Source organism: Monodelphis domestica, chromosome 1 (genome assembly GCF_027887165.1).
Source record: "Monodelphis domestica isolate mMonDom1 chromosome 1, mMonDom1.pri, whole genome shotgun sequence".
NCBI lineage: Eukaryota > Metazoa > Chordata > Mammalia > Didelphimorphia > Didelphidae > Monodelphis > Monodelphis domestica.
Genome location: NC_077227.1, coordinates 346,839,365 through 346,856,620, shown reverse-complemented (window position 1 = coordinate 346,856,620; position 17,256 = coordinate 346,839,365). Strand labels below are relative to the sequence as shown.

Below are 17,256 nucleotides of genomic sequence, written 5' to 3'. Positions count from 1 at the left end.
AGGATTAACTGTCCTGGGAGATGATGACTTGCTTACCATCAGGGTTCAATAAATTATTTTTAAGTGGATGAATAACAAGTCCCAATATTTTATCAAACAATATACCACTATATATTAAGTTTGACTTGTTTTCTCTTAAGAACTGAACGAAAGGGGAAAGGGCCTATTTGTACAAAAATATTTACAGCTGCTCTTTTTGTGGTGGCAAAGAAGGAAATTGTGTTTTTAATTAATAAATTAATATTTAAAAAGATATTTTCCCAATTTTACATGATACATTTTCTTTTCCTCCTCTAACCCCCCACCCCCCCAGAGCCAACAAGCAATTCCACTGGGTTGTATATATGTTATCACTTGATATCTATTTCCATATTTTTTCCCATTTTTGCTATAGATTTTTTAAATCCTAAAATCCCAAATCACATACCTATATATATATATATATATATATATATATATATGTGATAAGTGATGTCATATGTTTTTCTTTTGCATTTCTACTCCCCTAGTTGTTTCTCTCAATGTGGATAGCTTTTTTTTTTTCATAATTCTTTCAGGAGTGGGAGGCTTGTTGCATTGCTACTAGTAGCAAAGCAAAGTCCATTACATTGTTTTTTCCACAATGTTTTACTTTCTGTGTACAGTGTTCTCCTGGTTCTGCTCATTTCATTCTGCATCAGTTCATGGAGGTTCTCCCAGTTCATATAGAAATCCTCCAGATCATCATTTCTTACAGAACAATAGTAATCTATCACCACAATTTGTTCAGCCATTCCTCAATTGAAGGACACCCTTTCAGTTTCCATTTTTTTGCCATCAGAAAGAGCACAGGTATGAATATTTTTGTACAAGTATTTTTCTTTATTTTCTCAAAGAAGGAAATTGAAGGGATGTCCACCTATTGAGAAATGACTGAACAGCTCTGGGAAGTGGGAGGGAAGGGAAGGGAAGGGAAGAGACAATTTGGATATAACTTTGGAAAACTTATGTAGAAATTTGTTATTACATGTAATTGGTGAGAAAACAACAACAGCAAAACCCCAACCCAACCAAAGTACTCAATTGGCCCCCCTTAGGTTCCAATTTTTCAGCCAGTGGAAAGTGGTCAGAGAATCACCAAAAGCTGTCAGGCTGCTTCAGTCTTGTCGTGCCTGCTGAATCCTACACATGAGCAGCTATCACTTTGGGCCATGTACTAGTTCCTCTGTTTGTTGGGGAAGGCTGTTTACTCTTTAACCTAAGTCTACTCAAAAGGATGGTTTCCCTCAAGTAGTCCCATAATTCAGTTTGTCACTGCTGATTAAATTACTGTTGCTAATTCACTGGGAACAAAGTATAGTATGGCTGGCAATGATATGCTTCTTCTATGGCCCCCTTCCTTTCAAAAGACTTCCTGGTCTTTTTTCCTGGGATTCTTTCCTTCCTCTTCTTTTACTTAAAAGGGTGATTTATGGATTAATAATGGATCGGTGTTTTTATTAAGATAAATGAGGCATCCCTTTATCCTGGGCAGTGCTTCCTAAAATGGAGATGTACCTAAGGACAGAAGTTAGTGCCTGGGGCCAAAAGGGACTTCCTTTCTTTGTGTTCCACTGACTGGAACATCAATAAGGGTTCAGGGTTAGTTGATGATATAGAGGTCAGGCTATACCGTGGAGATTTATCCATGCAGGGAGAGAGCAAGAGAAATCACCAGAGCTTGAGTACCATCACTATTGCCAAGCCAAGCAGTATTAGGCTTGTCAGGATTAAGGAATCAAGTGTTTTTTGAAATAATAATAAATATAAGCTAATATTTATATAGTGCTTACTAGGTGCCAGGCCCTGTGCTACGCATTTTACAAACACTATCATTTGATTCTCACAACCACCCTGGGACGTAGGTGCTATTTTATTAACCCCACTTTAGAGGTGAGAGAATTGAGGCAAGCAGAGGTGGTGACTTGTTCAGAGTCATAAGCTAGAAAGTGTCTGAATCTGGATTTTAAACTCAGGTCTTAACTTCAAACCAGGGCTCAATCTTCTGTGCCATCTAGCTTCTTTGTCTCTGAAAAATTAATTGGTGAACTACAGAGGGAAATAGCAAAGGTCATTTCAACACAAGGACCACACACCATTAAGGAGGCCAATTCCAGAATTGTTCAACCTGTCCCTTCATTGCTTGAGAATTGTTCTTAGGGTGTGGTCTAATTTTTCTGAGCTCAGGGTTGGCCTAAGTGCCAGGAATTCCTGGAGCCTCAGTTCCATGGCCAGTGCCAATTGCTTCTGTGTTCTTTAGTAAACAAACTACTTCATTATCCCACTGTTCTGGATTTAGCCAGTGTTTAAGAAAAAATTATCAAAAGCACTTTACAAACACTTATTAATTAATACCTAAAGCACTGCAGACAGGCAGGTATTATAGATGATCCTTGTTTTCCATATGGTGAGGCTATGGTAGGCAAAAGGGGATGATCTCTTGCTCAAGGATATCTTGTAGCTCCTGGGATCTCAAGGTGGTTCTCTTTGCCCTAAGTGTGAAGTTGCCTATGAACTGAGACTACAGCATCTCCTAGTTCTCTGCCTGTGAGATAGGAACAATGTTGTACGTTGTCTATCAGACAGACAGAAGAACTGCCAAAGATATTGCACCATGTCAGACCTTTTACTCTGATATTCCCCATTGGTGGGATAAGAAAGAATGGGGATGGTCAGAGACTGGCAAAATTTCAATATTACTTATTTAACACTGAGCATAGTAGAACAGCTCCTACCTGTTTCACCTGGGTACAAGCCAGTAAGTACCCAGAGGACAGACGGGGTAAGGTAGCCTTAGCAACTGGGTAGTTAGTGGCTTAGCTAACAACATGACCTAGCATGGGAAATGGATAATATTCAAACACTTCACTGTCTGGCATAGAAGCACAAATCATAGGCTATAGAATGTTAGAGGTGGAAGGGATCTTGAAGGTCACTCAGACTAATTTTTTCATTTTACAGATATAGAAACTGAGGACCAGAGTACCAAATTGTGGCTTGCAAATGGTCTTTATCTTTGACTCTGCCAGATAAGAGAATCACTTCTAATCCATTCTGCCCATTCTGTTGATACCCAAGAGTCCTGTTAGCTTTTAGTTTCTTGAAATCTCACTTGCTGTAAATCCTGAAAATATGCAGCTGCTATAAGATAGGTAAAATGAGGTCAACATTGCCCTATATATGGCTCATCATGTTTCTTTAATCTATGGCCACAGACTTTTTAAAAAAACTCTTACCTTTCTTCTTGGAATCAATACTATGTGTTGGTTCCAAGACAGAAGAGTGGTAAAGTCTAGGAGATGGGGGTTAAAAGACTTGCCCAAGAACATACCTAGGAAGTGTCTGAAGCCAGATTTGACCCAAGACCTCCTGTCTGTAGGTCTGGTTCTCTTTCCATTGAACCACCCATTCAATCTCGGTCAGCCCTTTTGTAAATTCCTGTTCTTAATCACAAGAAGGGCTGAGTAAGAGAACAGATAAATCTATATAAACTTTTCCTCACTCCTGGAAAAACACAGTCCAATCTATTAAACTCAGAGTATGTATGCTGCTCATTAGGAGTGAACATGGACATCTTTATAAATTACGGATGGCATTAGTAAGGCCTGAGGAGTGAGAGGAACTGATCTTTCCATATTAGAAGGACTAGTTAAGGACAGATATTGTCTGTGTCCAGATGGGAAAACTTGGCATCTGTTGTCCATGTTCAAGATCTTGAGGTAAGCTGGCTCATTTTGCATTTAGGCAGCTTAGGTAAAGCACCAACATGTCTCACACCTGGAAAACAGCTGGTGCTACAGTTACCCAGAGGATATCTTCCAAACTCACTTTATCCTATCAAAGATTTGAGGATCATGCTTTGTTCTTCTGAACTACTCATGCCCATAGGGGGAAAAACCAGTGATTACAGCAGCAACATCTCTGAAAACTCAGAACAATGATAACTGTAATTTACAGGATGGAAGCAAGTCTTTTATGAGCTTCAAAGTAGTTTATTGGATCTTTGTGGAATTGAAACTCCCCTTTATCCACTCCTGACATGCAGCCATTTCTCGAGGTTAACTTAACAAATGCCTAAAATAACAACAACCCCCACAACAGGAGGCAAGCCAAAAAGACAAGAAAGAAATCCCAAGTGCCTTTTAGCTAATTGGAATTGAATCTTGCCTCTAGCACCTGTGGCTCTTTGCTGACATAACAAGGATCTTGGGTTGGTGTCAATATGTAAACTAATACCTTAGCTCTAAACACCTCTCTACAAGGGGGAATTCAGGACAAATTCTGAGGAATGAAGCTATTTATTAGCTCATCAGCCATATGCTAGAGCAATTAGGGCTTTGTTTGATGTCCTCAGCCATTGAGTTGAGAGAATACTTATCTTCACTATAAAAATTATCAAGTTCAATCTTTTATTCTTGTGAGGGACTCCCTCCTCCAGTTTCCCGTCACCTCCATACCATCTATGACAGTGGCCACCCAATTCTGACATTATATATTTTCAGTGTCAGGGGGCTTATTACCTCACAAAGAAGCCCATACTATTTTGGAAAACTTTAAAGAGTACATTTTCTAGCGATTTATAATTTCCCCCACTGTATTTACCATTTTCACCTGGTCCTAGAGTTTTGACCTCTGAAGCCATAGAGGCATATCTAAGTTTCCTCTTCCACATTACAAGCCTTGAGTATTAAAAAGCAGAGTTCATGTTATTTCCCTTTAATATTTCCCCCTCTAAAGCCTTCTAATTCCTCCCACCTTTCTTGTCAATGACATGATTTTCAGACCTCCCCACCCTTACCATCATCCTTGTCCTCTGTATGAGCTCCCTCACAGACTCTGGCCCCCTAAACCTCTGAATCCAGTATTCCGATAAGCAATCTGATAAGGGAACAGAGAGGGCTATTTTTTGCCGGGAAGCTGTGACCCTGTGGTATGTCATAAAGAGATCCTTGTTGTGTTATGATGACCTAGGAGTGCCTTTTTACCCTTTGCAATTTTTTTTAACTGAAGTTTTGCAGTGTAAAGGAATTGGGATTCTTGGGAGAGGGGAAGATGGAGAGAGAGACACCATAGATGGTGTATGTATGTGTGAGTGTGTGTCTGTGTGTGTGTGTGTGTGTGTGTGTGTATGTCCAACATAATCTGCCAAATCATCTCTAATGCCCAGGAAAAGTTCTTAATCCTTTTCATGAAACTGACAGTGGGCAAGCCCAAACCCTTCATAGGGAGATTCACTGAAGTCCCAAACAAAAGTTCCTATAAGCTCTTCGGGTTAATCAGAGAACTCCCCTAATCAGCTCCCTACATATAAATGGCCAGATGGCTGGATCAATGAAGTTTTCATCCATGTTACAAACTGAAAAGAAATATATATATATATATATATATATATATATATATATATATATATACATTGTTATTATAGTATAATAGTATAGCTCCAGCAAAAGGCTTAGGAGAGAGAACCTGTTCTTTTTCTTGGTGAGGAAGAATAAGGAGTGGTGTGGGTTTCTGGAAACTCACACTAATGTCCCAGCATCCTGGGAAATTTCTCAACATGTTTTGGGGGAAGCAGTGTGGTATAGTTTGAGTCAATAAGACTGACCATAAATCCTACTTCCCATTCTTACTAGGTTTGTGATGATCATTACTTGATAATTTAATTACTTTCATTATTATAATTATTTGACTTCTTTGAGTTTCAGTTTTTTCATCTGTGAAATGAGAATAAGAATACCTATAGTATGTACCTCAGTAGAGTTGTCATGAGGCTCAACTGACATATATATATATATATATATATATATATATATATATATATATATATATATATATATATATATATATATATATATAAGGTGCTTGGCAAACCTTTAAATATCATATAAATGTTAGCTATTATTTTATTTTTCTTCCATTGGAAAATTTCCATGATGCCTAGCCATGGGCATGAAGTGTGCTGTAGAGGGGGAAATTGGTAGATCTGAGGTTCTATCCCAGCTCTGCTTCTGGTAGCATATTACATGTGTGACACTGGGCTTTCCAATTTTTAGTGTCCTCATCTGTAAAATGAGGGGATTGGACTATATGACCTCTAAAACCCCTTTCCTCTCTAAATCTCGAATTCTTTCATATCTGATTGTTTCCATTGCTTCTATTACACTCAATGTTGTACTTATTTGAGACCCTACCAATTAAAGGATAAAACACTGTGAAGAAAGAGACTGTATTGTTGTTTTTTAATTTTGTACTCTTAATGCTAAGTAGTGTCCCGAACCTAGTGAGTACTTTATATGTAATTGATTGGATCCATTAATTAATAAATCAGGTAATTGATTCATAGAGGAAGTCGTTGATACAGAAATTGCAGGCTCCTGCTGTGGAGAAGTGTTGGCTCTCTCATCATCAGGTTTCTGGAGTAGACTGACCTTGACTTCCCACATCTCTCACCAAAATGCAACAAACCTGAAAATAGGAACGACATAGTTGTGTGGGAAGATTCCAACTCTTCCAGTGACCAAGGACACACCCTTAAGCCAACCCTCATGGTACTTTCCAAGGACCCGGATGCCTTCTCCTTTTTGAAGATCTAATTCCTCTGGTCCATGGGCTGAATAAGAGTGCAGAGCAACAAACCTGGGGAAACAGAGGCACTCTGGTGAGGAGAATGGAGACAGTGAAGCCTGTTTGGTGGAATTCATCCTTTACCCCCCAAAAAATGATGACCAAGGATGATCTTGGGTGAAGGCATGAGACTTGGCATCCAAACAGAAGTCAGGATGAAAGGTTCCCTGTTTGACTCCTTTTTTAAAAAAAAAATGACAGTGAAATGCACTTTTTCTTCGGAGAAGGCCAAAGGAACTAGATCGATAGGACATAGAAAAGAGAAGACAGCAAGGGAAGAATATACTTTTTAGATTAAAAAACAGGGTGAGTAGTTGTGTTCTCTATGTTACCTACACCACCTCTGTCTCACAAGAATTTCCTTACAAAGGATAGTGTTTTATAAACTGGAAAGGGCTATAGATTAGGGTGAGTTAAAATAATTTTTATATTATTTTCCATCTTCACTAAGGACAGGAAAAAGGGAATGGATTTATGCCACATTGATAAAGGATTTAGAATCTCAGAGTTGGAAGGGACCTCAAAAATTTATAGGGTCGTAGAGATCGAAAGCTGGATAGAACCAGAGGGAGTTTAAGTGATGAGCTCATGGTCATAATTCACAGAGAAGGGATTTAATCTCAGGTCCTAGGATTCCAGAGATAGTCATCTTTTTATATTAACTCTTGCATTTATAGAATGATCCCCTCTATAGTACACTTTAGAAAAGGCCATCAATAGGATTCCTGGCTTGAGAAAGGGACATTAGAGTGTCTTGATTGATTATGGCAATAGTGTGCTGGAGTCATCTTGAATTGGCTTGTGATTGTTACATGTTGTGTGAGCACTTATACCCCAGAAATCAAATGTGCTACAAAGCAGGGCATGATTTATTGTCTAGCCTTAAGAAAGTAATGGATGCAAATTAAACTAAAAGATATGTTAGGCATTAAAAACAAAAAGAAAGCTGGTTGTTAAAACATTTATCAGCACACCTGATGCTGAAAATGCTCTTAAAGGAGACTGCTATGAAACATTGGGAATTCTTTTATTTATTTTTAAACCCTTACCTTCCGTTTTGGAGTCAATACTGTGTATTGGCTCCAAGGCAGAAGAGTGGTAAGGGCTAGGCAATGGGGGTCAAATAACTTGCCCAGGGTCACACAGCTGGGAAGTGTCTGAGGTCATATTTGAACCCAGGACCTCCCATCTCTAGGCCTGGTTCTCAATCCTCTGAGCTATCCAGCTGTCCCCCATTGCAGATTTTAAAGACAAGTATAGAAGGGGCCACAGAGGTATAGCAACCCTCTCATTTTATATGTAAATATTATACACACACACATATATATATAATTTATAATCAATATCACTTACAAATGAGAAAAATGAGGCCTATAACTTGCCTGAGATAACACAGGCAGTAAATAGCAGAGTCAGAACATCAGCCCAAGACATCTCAATTAAAATCTAGCACTTTTTTCTATGTACCACAGGGGCTTCTTCCAAGTTACTTCCTAGGATAGTTTGAAAGTGTTATACTTGAAATGGAAGTAGCAGGATCCTTAGAAAAATTAGTCTGGGGGGACACGGTGAGGTTGACCTCTCCAGCAGGTCCTTTCTAGTCCAAGAAATAGAGGATTGTATATTCTTACTCACATATTAGCTGATATATGTTGCTGGGAATAAGGAAGGTTGACAATTGCCGTGGAGTGTCCCAGAGATCCAGATGGGTTGTAATAAGTGCTGACCTATAATACACACACACACACACACACACACACACACACACACACACACACACACACACACACACACACAGAAGAGACAAAAGAGCATTTTAATCAGGTGAGCTTACCAACACTTTTCCTTGGAAGTTGGAGCAATTGCAATGACATACCTGAGAACAACCAGTTACACCCTTTTCAGATGAAGTACCTCTTTGTGGGAGGAACCCTGCAGTAGTAGCTCATGGCATTTAAAAAAAAATCTTTACCTTTTGCCTTATAATTGATAGGAAGTATTGCTTCTAAGGCAGAAGAACAGCTAGACCAAGGGGGTTAATTGACTTGCTCAGAGCCACACAGCTATGAAGTATCTAGTCTAGGTTTAAACAAAGGTCCTCCTGATTCCAGGCTTGGATCTCTATCCATCATAAGTTCATGGCATGTAGTCTTGCTAGCATGGAATCCCAAACTTCTGCTGATTATGGTGCAGAACTTGAGGACCTGGCAAATCTAACCCTTCTCTTAGCCTTCTCTCTTTTTGGGTAGTTCTGCATCTTCCTTCCTTCCTTCCTTCCTTCCTTCCTTCCTTCCTTCCTTCCTTCCTTCCTTCCTTCCTTCCTTCCTTCCTTCCTCCCTCCCTCCCTCCCTCCCTCCCTCCCTCCCTCCCTCCCTCCCTCCCTCCCTCTCTCTCTCTCTCTCTCTCTCTCTCTCTCTCTCTCTCTTTCTTTCTTTCTTTCTTTCTTTCTTTCTTTCTTTCTTTCTTTCTTTCTTTCTTTCTTTCTTTCTTTCTTTCTTTCTTTCTTTCTTTCTTTCTTTCTTTCTTTTTTTCTTTCTTTCTTTCTTTCTTTCTTTCCCTCCCTCCCTTCCCCTTCCTTTCCATCTTAAAATCAATATTGCATATTGGCTCCAAGGCAGAAGAGTGGTAAGGGCTAAACAATGGGGGTTAAGTGATTTGCCCAAGGTCACACAGCTGGGAAATGTCTGAGGCCAGATTTGAACCCAGGACATCCCATCTCTAGGCCTTGCTTTCAATTCACTGAACCACTCAGCTGTCCCCATAGAACTGCAATTTTCACTGTAGAGTGAAATGAAAGTCTATTTGGTGTGATGGGAGAATATTAGACATCAGACAAAAGTCTTGGGATTTTTAATAACAGGTTGACCAGGTGCTCCTGAAGCCCCCTTGATGACTGCCCCTACCCAAGATACCTTTCCTAAGTGCCCCAGTCCATCTGCCTGCAAATTGTGTGCACTAGAATGGCCTATGAGTATATTTTGGGTCACCCACCCAATCTGTAACAGTCCTGTATTGAGCACAGGGAGGGGAGAGGAGCCTCCAGCCCTGGAACTGGTAGGTATTGTCATCCTTGCTGCTGACTAAAACTGAGTTCCTGTGTGTCTGTCTGCACAGACTTTTAATTCAGAGGCAATGAGTTTCAAAGTAGGGGTCAATAATCTGTTATGATTTATTTGCTAAACTAATGCTTATAATAAAACTTTGTTTTTGGTTAAAAACTCCTGGTTATGACATTTATTAGCCATGTGATTGTGGGAAAGTCATTTAACTTCACTGGGGTTTCTTTTTACTTCATCTGCAAAATTAGGGGATTAGACTAGATGACCCTCTGAGGTCTTGTCCAGTTCTAAATCTAGGATCCTATGGGCAATGAAAAAGGCTTTATTTCCTCCAAAAGGTATTTCAAGAATTAGTGAGCAAGTAGAACACACAGGTAGGTATTTTGGGAAAGGAACAGGGGAAATCTTTTATTGCCCTAACTCGATGACCAACAGTCCTGTCTATGCTTTAGAGGTTACAAACTGGGGGCCAACAATTTGCTGATAAAACCTTTCTATGTATAAAGTTCAGAATGCATAATCTTTAGGCAGATAACTGAGAGGAGACTGATTTTTTGGTTGTTATAGAGCAGTGGAGTCAAACTTGAATAGAAACAGAGGTCACTAAATCATAGATAAGGATCCATGCAGGTTATGTACTGACTTAGAAAACCACAAATTAACATCATCTGTGTTCTGTTGTATTTTTATTTGTTTTGTTAAATATTTCTCAAATATGTTTTAATTTGGTTCTTCACTAAGACAGTGTTGCAGGCAGACACTTCTCCTAGTGTCCAAAAAAACCAAACAACCCAGTTGGAGTTTGATCCTTTGAAGGTAAGGTTGGGAAGCCCTCCAAAGCTGACTGGGTAAGTTTCCATTTAATCAGGTCACTAGGTAGAATTCTCAAGGGTTCAGATCACTGCTTTTACTCTCTTGCTTACCTCTGGAAAAGTCTGGCATGAATAGATTGTCCTATAGGGCCCTGGACAAACTGCCCTCTGGGGGAGTTTGAGTCTTCATGTTTGCTCAGGTATGTCCCATCTATTTATCAATGTGCAACTGATTTGACAATATGTTCCTTTTTTACTGTAGGCCTATCTGAGCCTGAGATCTTAGGAGCAATGGATATGTGTGTCTCAGTGAACATTTCTTTCTTTTTTTTTTAAACATTATTTTATTTGGTCATTTTCATATATTATTTGGTCATATTCATACATTATCCTCCCCCCCTCTTCCTGCCACCCCTCCCCTAGCCAATGCACGATTCCACTGGGTATCACATGTGTCCTTGCTCCAAACCCATTTCCTTGTTGTTGGTATTTGCATTAGGGTGTTCATTTAGAGTCTCTCCTCAATCATATCCCCTCCACCCCTGTAGTCAAGCAGTTGCCTTTCCTCGGTGTTTTTACTCCCACAGTTTGTCCTCTGCTTGAGGACAGTTTTTTTTTTTCCCTCATAGATCCCTGCAGATTGTTCAGGGACGTTGTAAAGCCATTAATGGAGAATTCCATTACGTTCGATTGAACCACCGTGTATCAGTCTCTGTGTACAATTTTTTCCTGGTTCTGCTCCTCTCACTCTGCATCACTTCCTGGAGGTTGTTCCAGTCTCCATGGAATTCCTCCACTTTATTATTCCTTTTAGCACAATAGTATTCCATCACCAACATATACCACAATTTGTTCAGCCATTCCCCAATTGAAAGGCATCCCCTCATTTTCCAATTTTTGGCTACCACAAAGAGTGTGGCTATAAATATTCTTGTACAAGTCTTTTTCTTATCATCTCTTTGGGGTACAGACCCAGCAGTGCTATGGCTGGATCAAAGGGCAGACAGTCTTTTATCGCCCTTTGGGCATAGTTCCAAATTGCCCACCAGAATGGTTGGATCAGTTCACAACTCCACCAGCAATGAATTAGTGTCCCCACTTTGCCACATCCCCTCCAGCATTCATTACTTTCCTTTGCTGTCATGTTAGCCAATCTGCTAGGTGTGAGGTGATACCTCAGAGTTGTTTTGATTTGCATCTCTCTGATTATAAGAGATTTAGAACATTTTTTCATGTGCTTATTAATAGTTTTGATTTCTTTAACTGAAAACTGCCTGTTCAGTGAACATTTCAAAGGATTAGAACTGGAGGAGACTATAGACATCCCTCTAATGCTCTTTTTTTTTTTTTACAGCTGAGGAAATTGAGGCCCAGAGAAATAAAGTGACTTGTTACACAGAGAGCAAGAAGCAAAACCAACATCTGTAACTATATCTTCTGACTCTGAACTTGGTGCTTTTTTCACTACATAGTCTGCTGCCTCTTTGGGTATGCAAAAGTCGATGTGTCTGTGATTACATGTGTGTCTATATGCACACATATGACTATTCACATGTGTGGATTTTGGAAGAACTCCATTCAGTGTGTATCAAGTGATCCAGCCAGAAACCACTCCACCTTCTCTTATCTGAGTACCTTTTCCATTGCACAGAATTGTTTTGAGGCTTGCAACCAAATATTGTCAAACCGGTTTTCTCAAAATAAATATAAAAAAGGAGGTGGCTTTGGGCTAAGCTACTAGCTGCTCTGCTTACCCATAGCAAAGCAAGGTAAGGCCCTTCTGGGTTTGGGAGAGATGCCAAGGGAGCATCTTATTAAATAGACAACTAATCTGGTGTTGGTGGAGAGTGCTGGAAAACTGATTAAACAGGATAAACTTCATTTAACAGCCATGACTTTCAAATGTTAGGTTTGAGCTGAAAATCCCTTCAATTCATAAACATTGCTAATCGCCTAACAAGGAAGGAACTACTGGAGTGCACAAATGTATATTCATGCTGTGGTTGACCTGTCCAATGCCAGGCCTGCCAGCTGTGGGAGTTAAACCCTTGCATGGTCCCTGGGAGGGGATAAGAGTATGCAATTGTTGAACACATGAAGATTGAGAAGAAAGGAAAAATATCTAGGTTGAGTCTCTGTTTTTGTATGTGAGAAAAAAGGAAGAAGGTGGACAGAATGGAGGAGAAAGAGAGAAACAGTGACAGAGAAAGAGAAAAGAAGGAAGAGGAAGAGAGAAAAAAGAAAGAGAAAGAAGAGAGGGATAAGGAGGAAAAGGAGAAGAAAGAAGAGAAAGAAAGAGGAAGTAGAGGAGGATGAAAAAGGAAAGCAAAAAGGAGTGTGAGAGAGATACAAATAGAGACAGACAGAAAGAGGGAGAGAAGAGAACTAGAGAGGGAGAGAAAGAAAGGCAGAGAAAGGAGGGAGGGAAGACAGTGAAGATATTCAGATAGGAGATGGAAGAAAACACAAGCATAAAGACAGATGAAGAGAGGGACATAGAGGAATAGAGATAGACTGAAAGAGTCAGAGAAGAATAACTGCAGATATAATGAGAGGAAGATAAATAAATAATAAGATGGAACTTTGACTTTTGAATGAAAGCAAGTCTACTTCTACACCTTAAGTGAAGATAGATATGACCAACCTTTATTAGTAAGTGGGTAAGATGACTGGCCATAGCTATCCTATAAAATCAGTCCTGGCTTCAGGGCTTCCATTTCCTATGAACTAAATAATCTAGTATAAAGATTTATCAGTCAACAAACCTTTATTAAGCACCTATTGTATGCCAAGAACTGTTCTGTAAAAATCACTCCATAGCAAAAATGAATAATATGGAAATAGTTATAAAGTGACAACATTTGAACAACCCAGTGGAATTGCTTGTCAGCTCTGGGAGTGGGGAGGGAAAGAAAATGGATCATGGAAACATGGAAAAATATTTTAAAAGAATTAAATAAATAAATAAAATTTAAAAACAAAACAAGAACCATTCTGTAGGTGTTGAGGATACAAACAAAAAATGAAACAAGAAGTTTATATTCTTTCAGGGGAGACATACATAAATAAATATATGGTGATTTTTGGAAGTTATAGAAAAGAACTAGTAATTATGAAGATCAGGAAAGGCATTTGGGAAGAAAGGTTTCTCTTAGAAAACAAGGCTGATCTAAATGGTACAGTTTTGATGGTATGTTTTTATTGATCCCAGGATCCAAAAGAGATCAGCGATTTTAAATGCAAGGAAAGAAGGGATAAAATAGTTCTGAAACCTACTATAGAAAAAAATACCTCGTTTCCATAACTTGTTTAGGAAAAGATATCTTTCTAAGTATCTGAAGGCCACTTTCCATAGAAATATTCCACTTGGGGTTCATTGGCCTCCATATTTCCAAAAGGGAGATAGAGTGGAGATACTACCAGGGTGCTATATTTTCACTCTTAGTCTCATTTATATTTTTCCCTGCACTTAGATATAGAGTTGGAGTGACCCTCAAAAGTCATCTGTGCCAAGTCAAGTCCTTCATTTTACAGATGAGTAAACTGAAGGCTAGATAGGTTAAGTGACTTTTTCTGTTGCTCATAAACTTTGAAAAACGTGTCCTAACTTTAGTTATTTTCAAAATGGTTCTCTGGTCATTCATAGTGACCCTGGGATTCTTTTCTTTATTTGACTTTCCTTTCAGGTTTTGGCTACCTGAATAGGGTTGAAAAATAGACTGAACACAGTAGTGTGGAAAATGAGTGAAGGTGTATGATTTGAAATATGTTCCCACCTGTATACTCCAAAAGGAAAAAAGACTTGGACATTGACAATTATTTTTCCTTTTTATGTCTCGTCTTCTCAATTGCTATGGCCAGAGAAGAGCTGACTTTATATCATAAAAAGAGTAAAAAACTTGATTTTCTATATTTCATGTAAACCAGTCAAAGTGGAGCCCAGGGGTTCCATGAATTATAGTCTGTGGTTTATGAAATCATGCCCAACCCATATGGGTTTTGTATGGTCAGAAGAAAAGGAAGGGAGAAGAATCAACCCAGACTCTACTGTATGGAGAGAACTATCACTCTTTTTTAGCAACTAGTTAAGTGCTTGCCAGGACCAGGAAGTCTGGGTCCCAAATTTATGTCACCGTCAGTCAGTTCAGTCATATAATAACTATTTGTTAAACACATAGTATGTGCTAGAACAATGCTAAGCATTGGGTATAGAAACAGAGATATGATGGAGAGAGTGCTGGACTTGGAATCAAGTTAACCATTCTGGGTTCAAATCTAGCCTCAGATCCTTATTAGCTTTATGACCCTGGGCAAGTCACTTAACCCTGTTTGCCTCAGTTCCTTATCTGTGAAATGATCTGGAGAAGGAAATGGAAAACTACTCCAGCATCTTTTGCCAAGAAAACCCTAAATGAGGTCACAAAGAGTCAGATATAATCAAACAACAAGTAGAAAAAGAAGCAAAACACAATCCTTGCCCTCAAGGAACCCACAGTTTAATGAAGAAGTCAACAAGCTACGGAATATGCACAAATAATGTCATTAAAATTCATGGGAAGTGATTAACAAAGGAAAAGCACCAGAAATTAAGAGCAACCAGGAAAAGGTTTTTTGTGGAAGATATGGAAAGCCAGGAGGAGCACATTCCAGATTCCTTAATAACTTGATTTAAAATTTTTAAAAAGTTCAGTTCCTTCCCCCCCTCCACATTGTAGAAGGCAATATTCAGCAAAATATATAGATTATATCTTTTGTGTTTCTATTTCTTAGTTCATTCTCTGGAGGTGGACATTCACACTTATTCTTCAAATATTACATCTGTATATTCTCCTGGTTCTACTCATTTCACTCTTAATTATCTCATGTAGTTCTTTCCAAGTTTTTAAAAAATGAATCTGCTCATTATTTCTTATGGTGCATAGTATTCCATCATAATCATATACTATAATTTGGTTAGTCATTCCTCAATTTATAGACATTCCTTCAATTTCCAGTTCTGTGCCACTACAAAGAGGGCTGCTATAAATATTTTGGAATGCATAGAATAGTATCCCTGTCAGATCCATGGGAAGAAAAGAATTTAAGACCAAGCAAGAGATAGAGAATATTACAAAATGTAAAATGAGTAATTTTGATTACATTAGATTAAAAAGGTTTCGTACAAACAAAACGAATACAACAAAAATTAGAAGGGAAGCAACAAATTGGGGAAAAAATCTTTATAACAAAAACGTCTGACAAAGGTCTAATTTCTCAAATTGACAAGGAGCTGTCAATTGTACAAAAAATCAAGTCATTAACCAATTGATAATGGTCAAGGGACATGAAAAGACAGTTTTCAGATGAAGAAATCAAAACTATCAATAACACATGAACAAGTATTCTAAATCTCTCATAATTAGAGAAATGCAAATCAAAACAACTCTGAGGTACCACCTCACATCTGGGCAGATTGGCCAATAAGACAGTAAAGGAAAATAATAAATGTTGGAGGGGTTGTGGCAAAATTGGGACACTAATGCATTGCTGGTGGAGTTGTGAATAGATCCAAACATTCTGGAGGGAACTTTGAAACTATGCCCAGAGGGCTTTAAAAGACTGCCTGCCCTTTGGTCCAGTCATTCCACTGCTGGGTTTGTATCCCAAATAAATAATGAGGAAAAATACATGTACAAAAATATTTATAACCATGCTCTTTGTGGTAGCAAAAAAATAGGAAAATGAGGGGATGCCCTTCAATTGGGGAATGGCTGAACAAATTGTGGTATCTGATGGTGATGAAATACTATTGTCCTGAAAGGAATGATGAACTGGAGGAATTACATGTGAACTGGAAAGACCTCCAAGAATTGATGAAGAGCGAAAGGAGCAGAACTAGGAGAATATTATACACAGAGACTCATACATTGTGGCACAATTGAGCATAATGGACTTCTCTACTAGCAGCAGTGCAGTGATCCAGGACAATTCTGAGGGTCTTATGAAAAATAACACTATCCATATCCAGAGAAAGAACTGTGGGAACAGAAACACAAAAGAAAGACATATGATTGATCAAGTGGTTCGTTGGGGATATGATTGGGGATGTAGACTCTAAATGATTACTCTATTGCAAATATTAATAATATGGGAATAAGTTTTGAACAATGATACATGTATAACCCAATGGAATTGCTTGGCAACTCTGGAAGGGGGCAGGGAAGAGAGGAGGGAAAGAACATGAATCATGTAACCATAGAAAATATTTTAACTAAAGTAAATAAATAAATATTTTGGAAGTGTGTATAGGTTCTTTTCATTTTCCCCGATCTTTTTGGGAAATAGATTCAGCAATGGTATTTCTGGGTTTATGGATATAGACAGCTCTTTGGGTGTAATTACAAATTTCTCTCCAAAATAGCTGAATCAATTCACAGTACTGCCAACAGTGTATTAGTTTCCTCACTTTTCTACCTCCTCTCCAATATTTGCCATTTTATACAATCTGATGGTTGTGAGATGATATCTCAGAATTGTTTTAGTTTGTACTTCCCTAATTAGTAGTGATTTAGAGCATTTTTTCATGTACCTCTTTATGGCTTTGATTTCTTTATCCAAAAATTATCTATTCATATCTTTTGCCCATTTATCAACTAGAGGATGGCTCTTATTCCCAAATTTGACCAAGTTCTTTGTATATTTTCTATATGAGACCTCTATCTAAGAGATACTGCCTATGAAATCTGGCCCTCTCCTCCAATTTT

General features: G+C 38.6%; 1 protein-coding gene across 2 annotated transcripts in view; it reads right to left on the bottom strand.

Moving 5' to 3' along the window:
* The window catches only part of SH3RF2 (SH3 domain containing ring finger 2), a 180,249-nt gene that overhangs the window by 30,706 nt on the left and 132,287 nt on the right, over nt 1-17,256 (bottom strand). For both annotated transcript variants that reach the window (XM_007473828.2, XM_056811438.1), the window contains 2 exons: nt 8,278-8,369; nt 6,484-6,654 (listed from right to left, as the gene is read on the bottom strand). In XM_007473828.2, the coding sequence (XP_007473890.1) occupies nt 6,484-6,654; nt 8,278-8,369 (263 nt within the window). The remainder of the gene's footprint in view (nt 1-6,483; nt 6,655-8,277; nt 8,370-17,256) is intronic.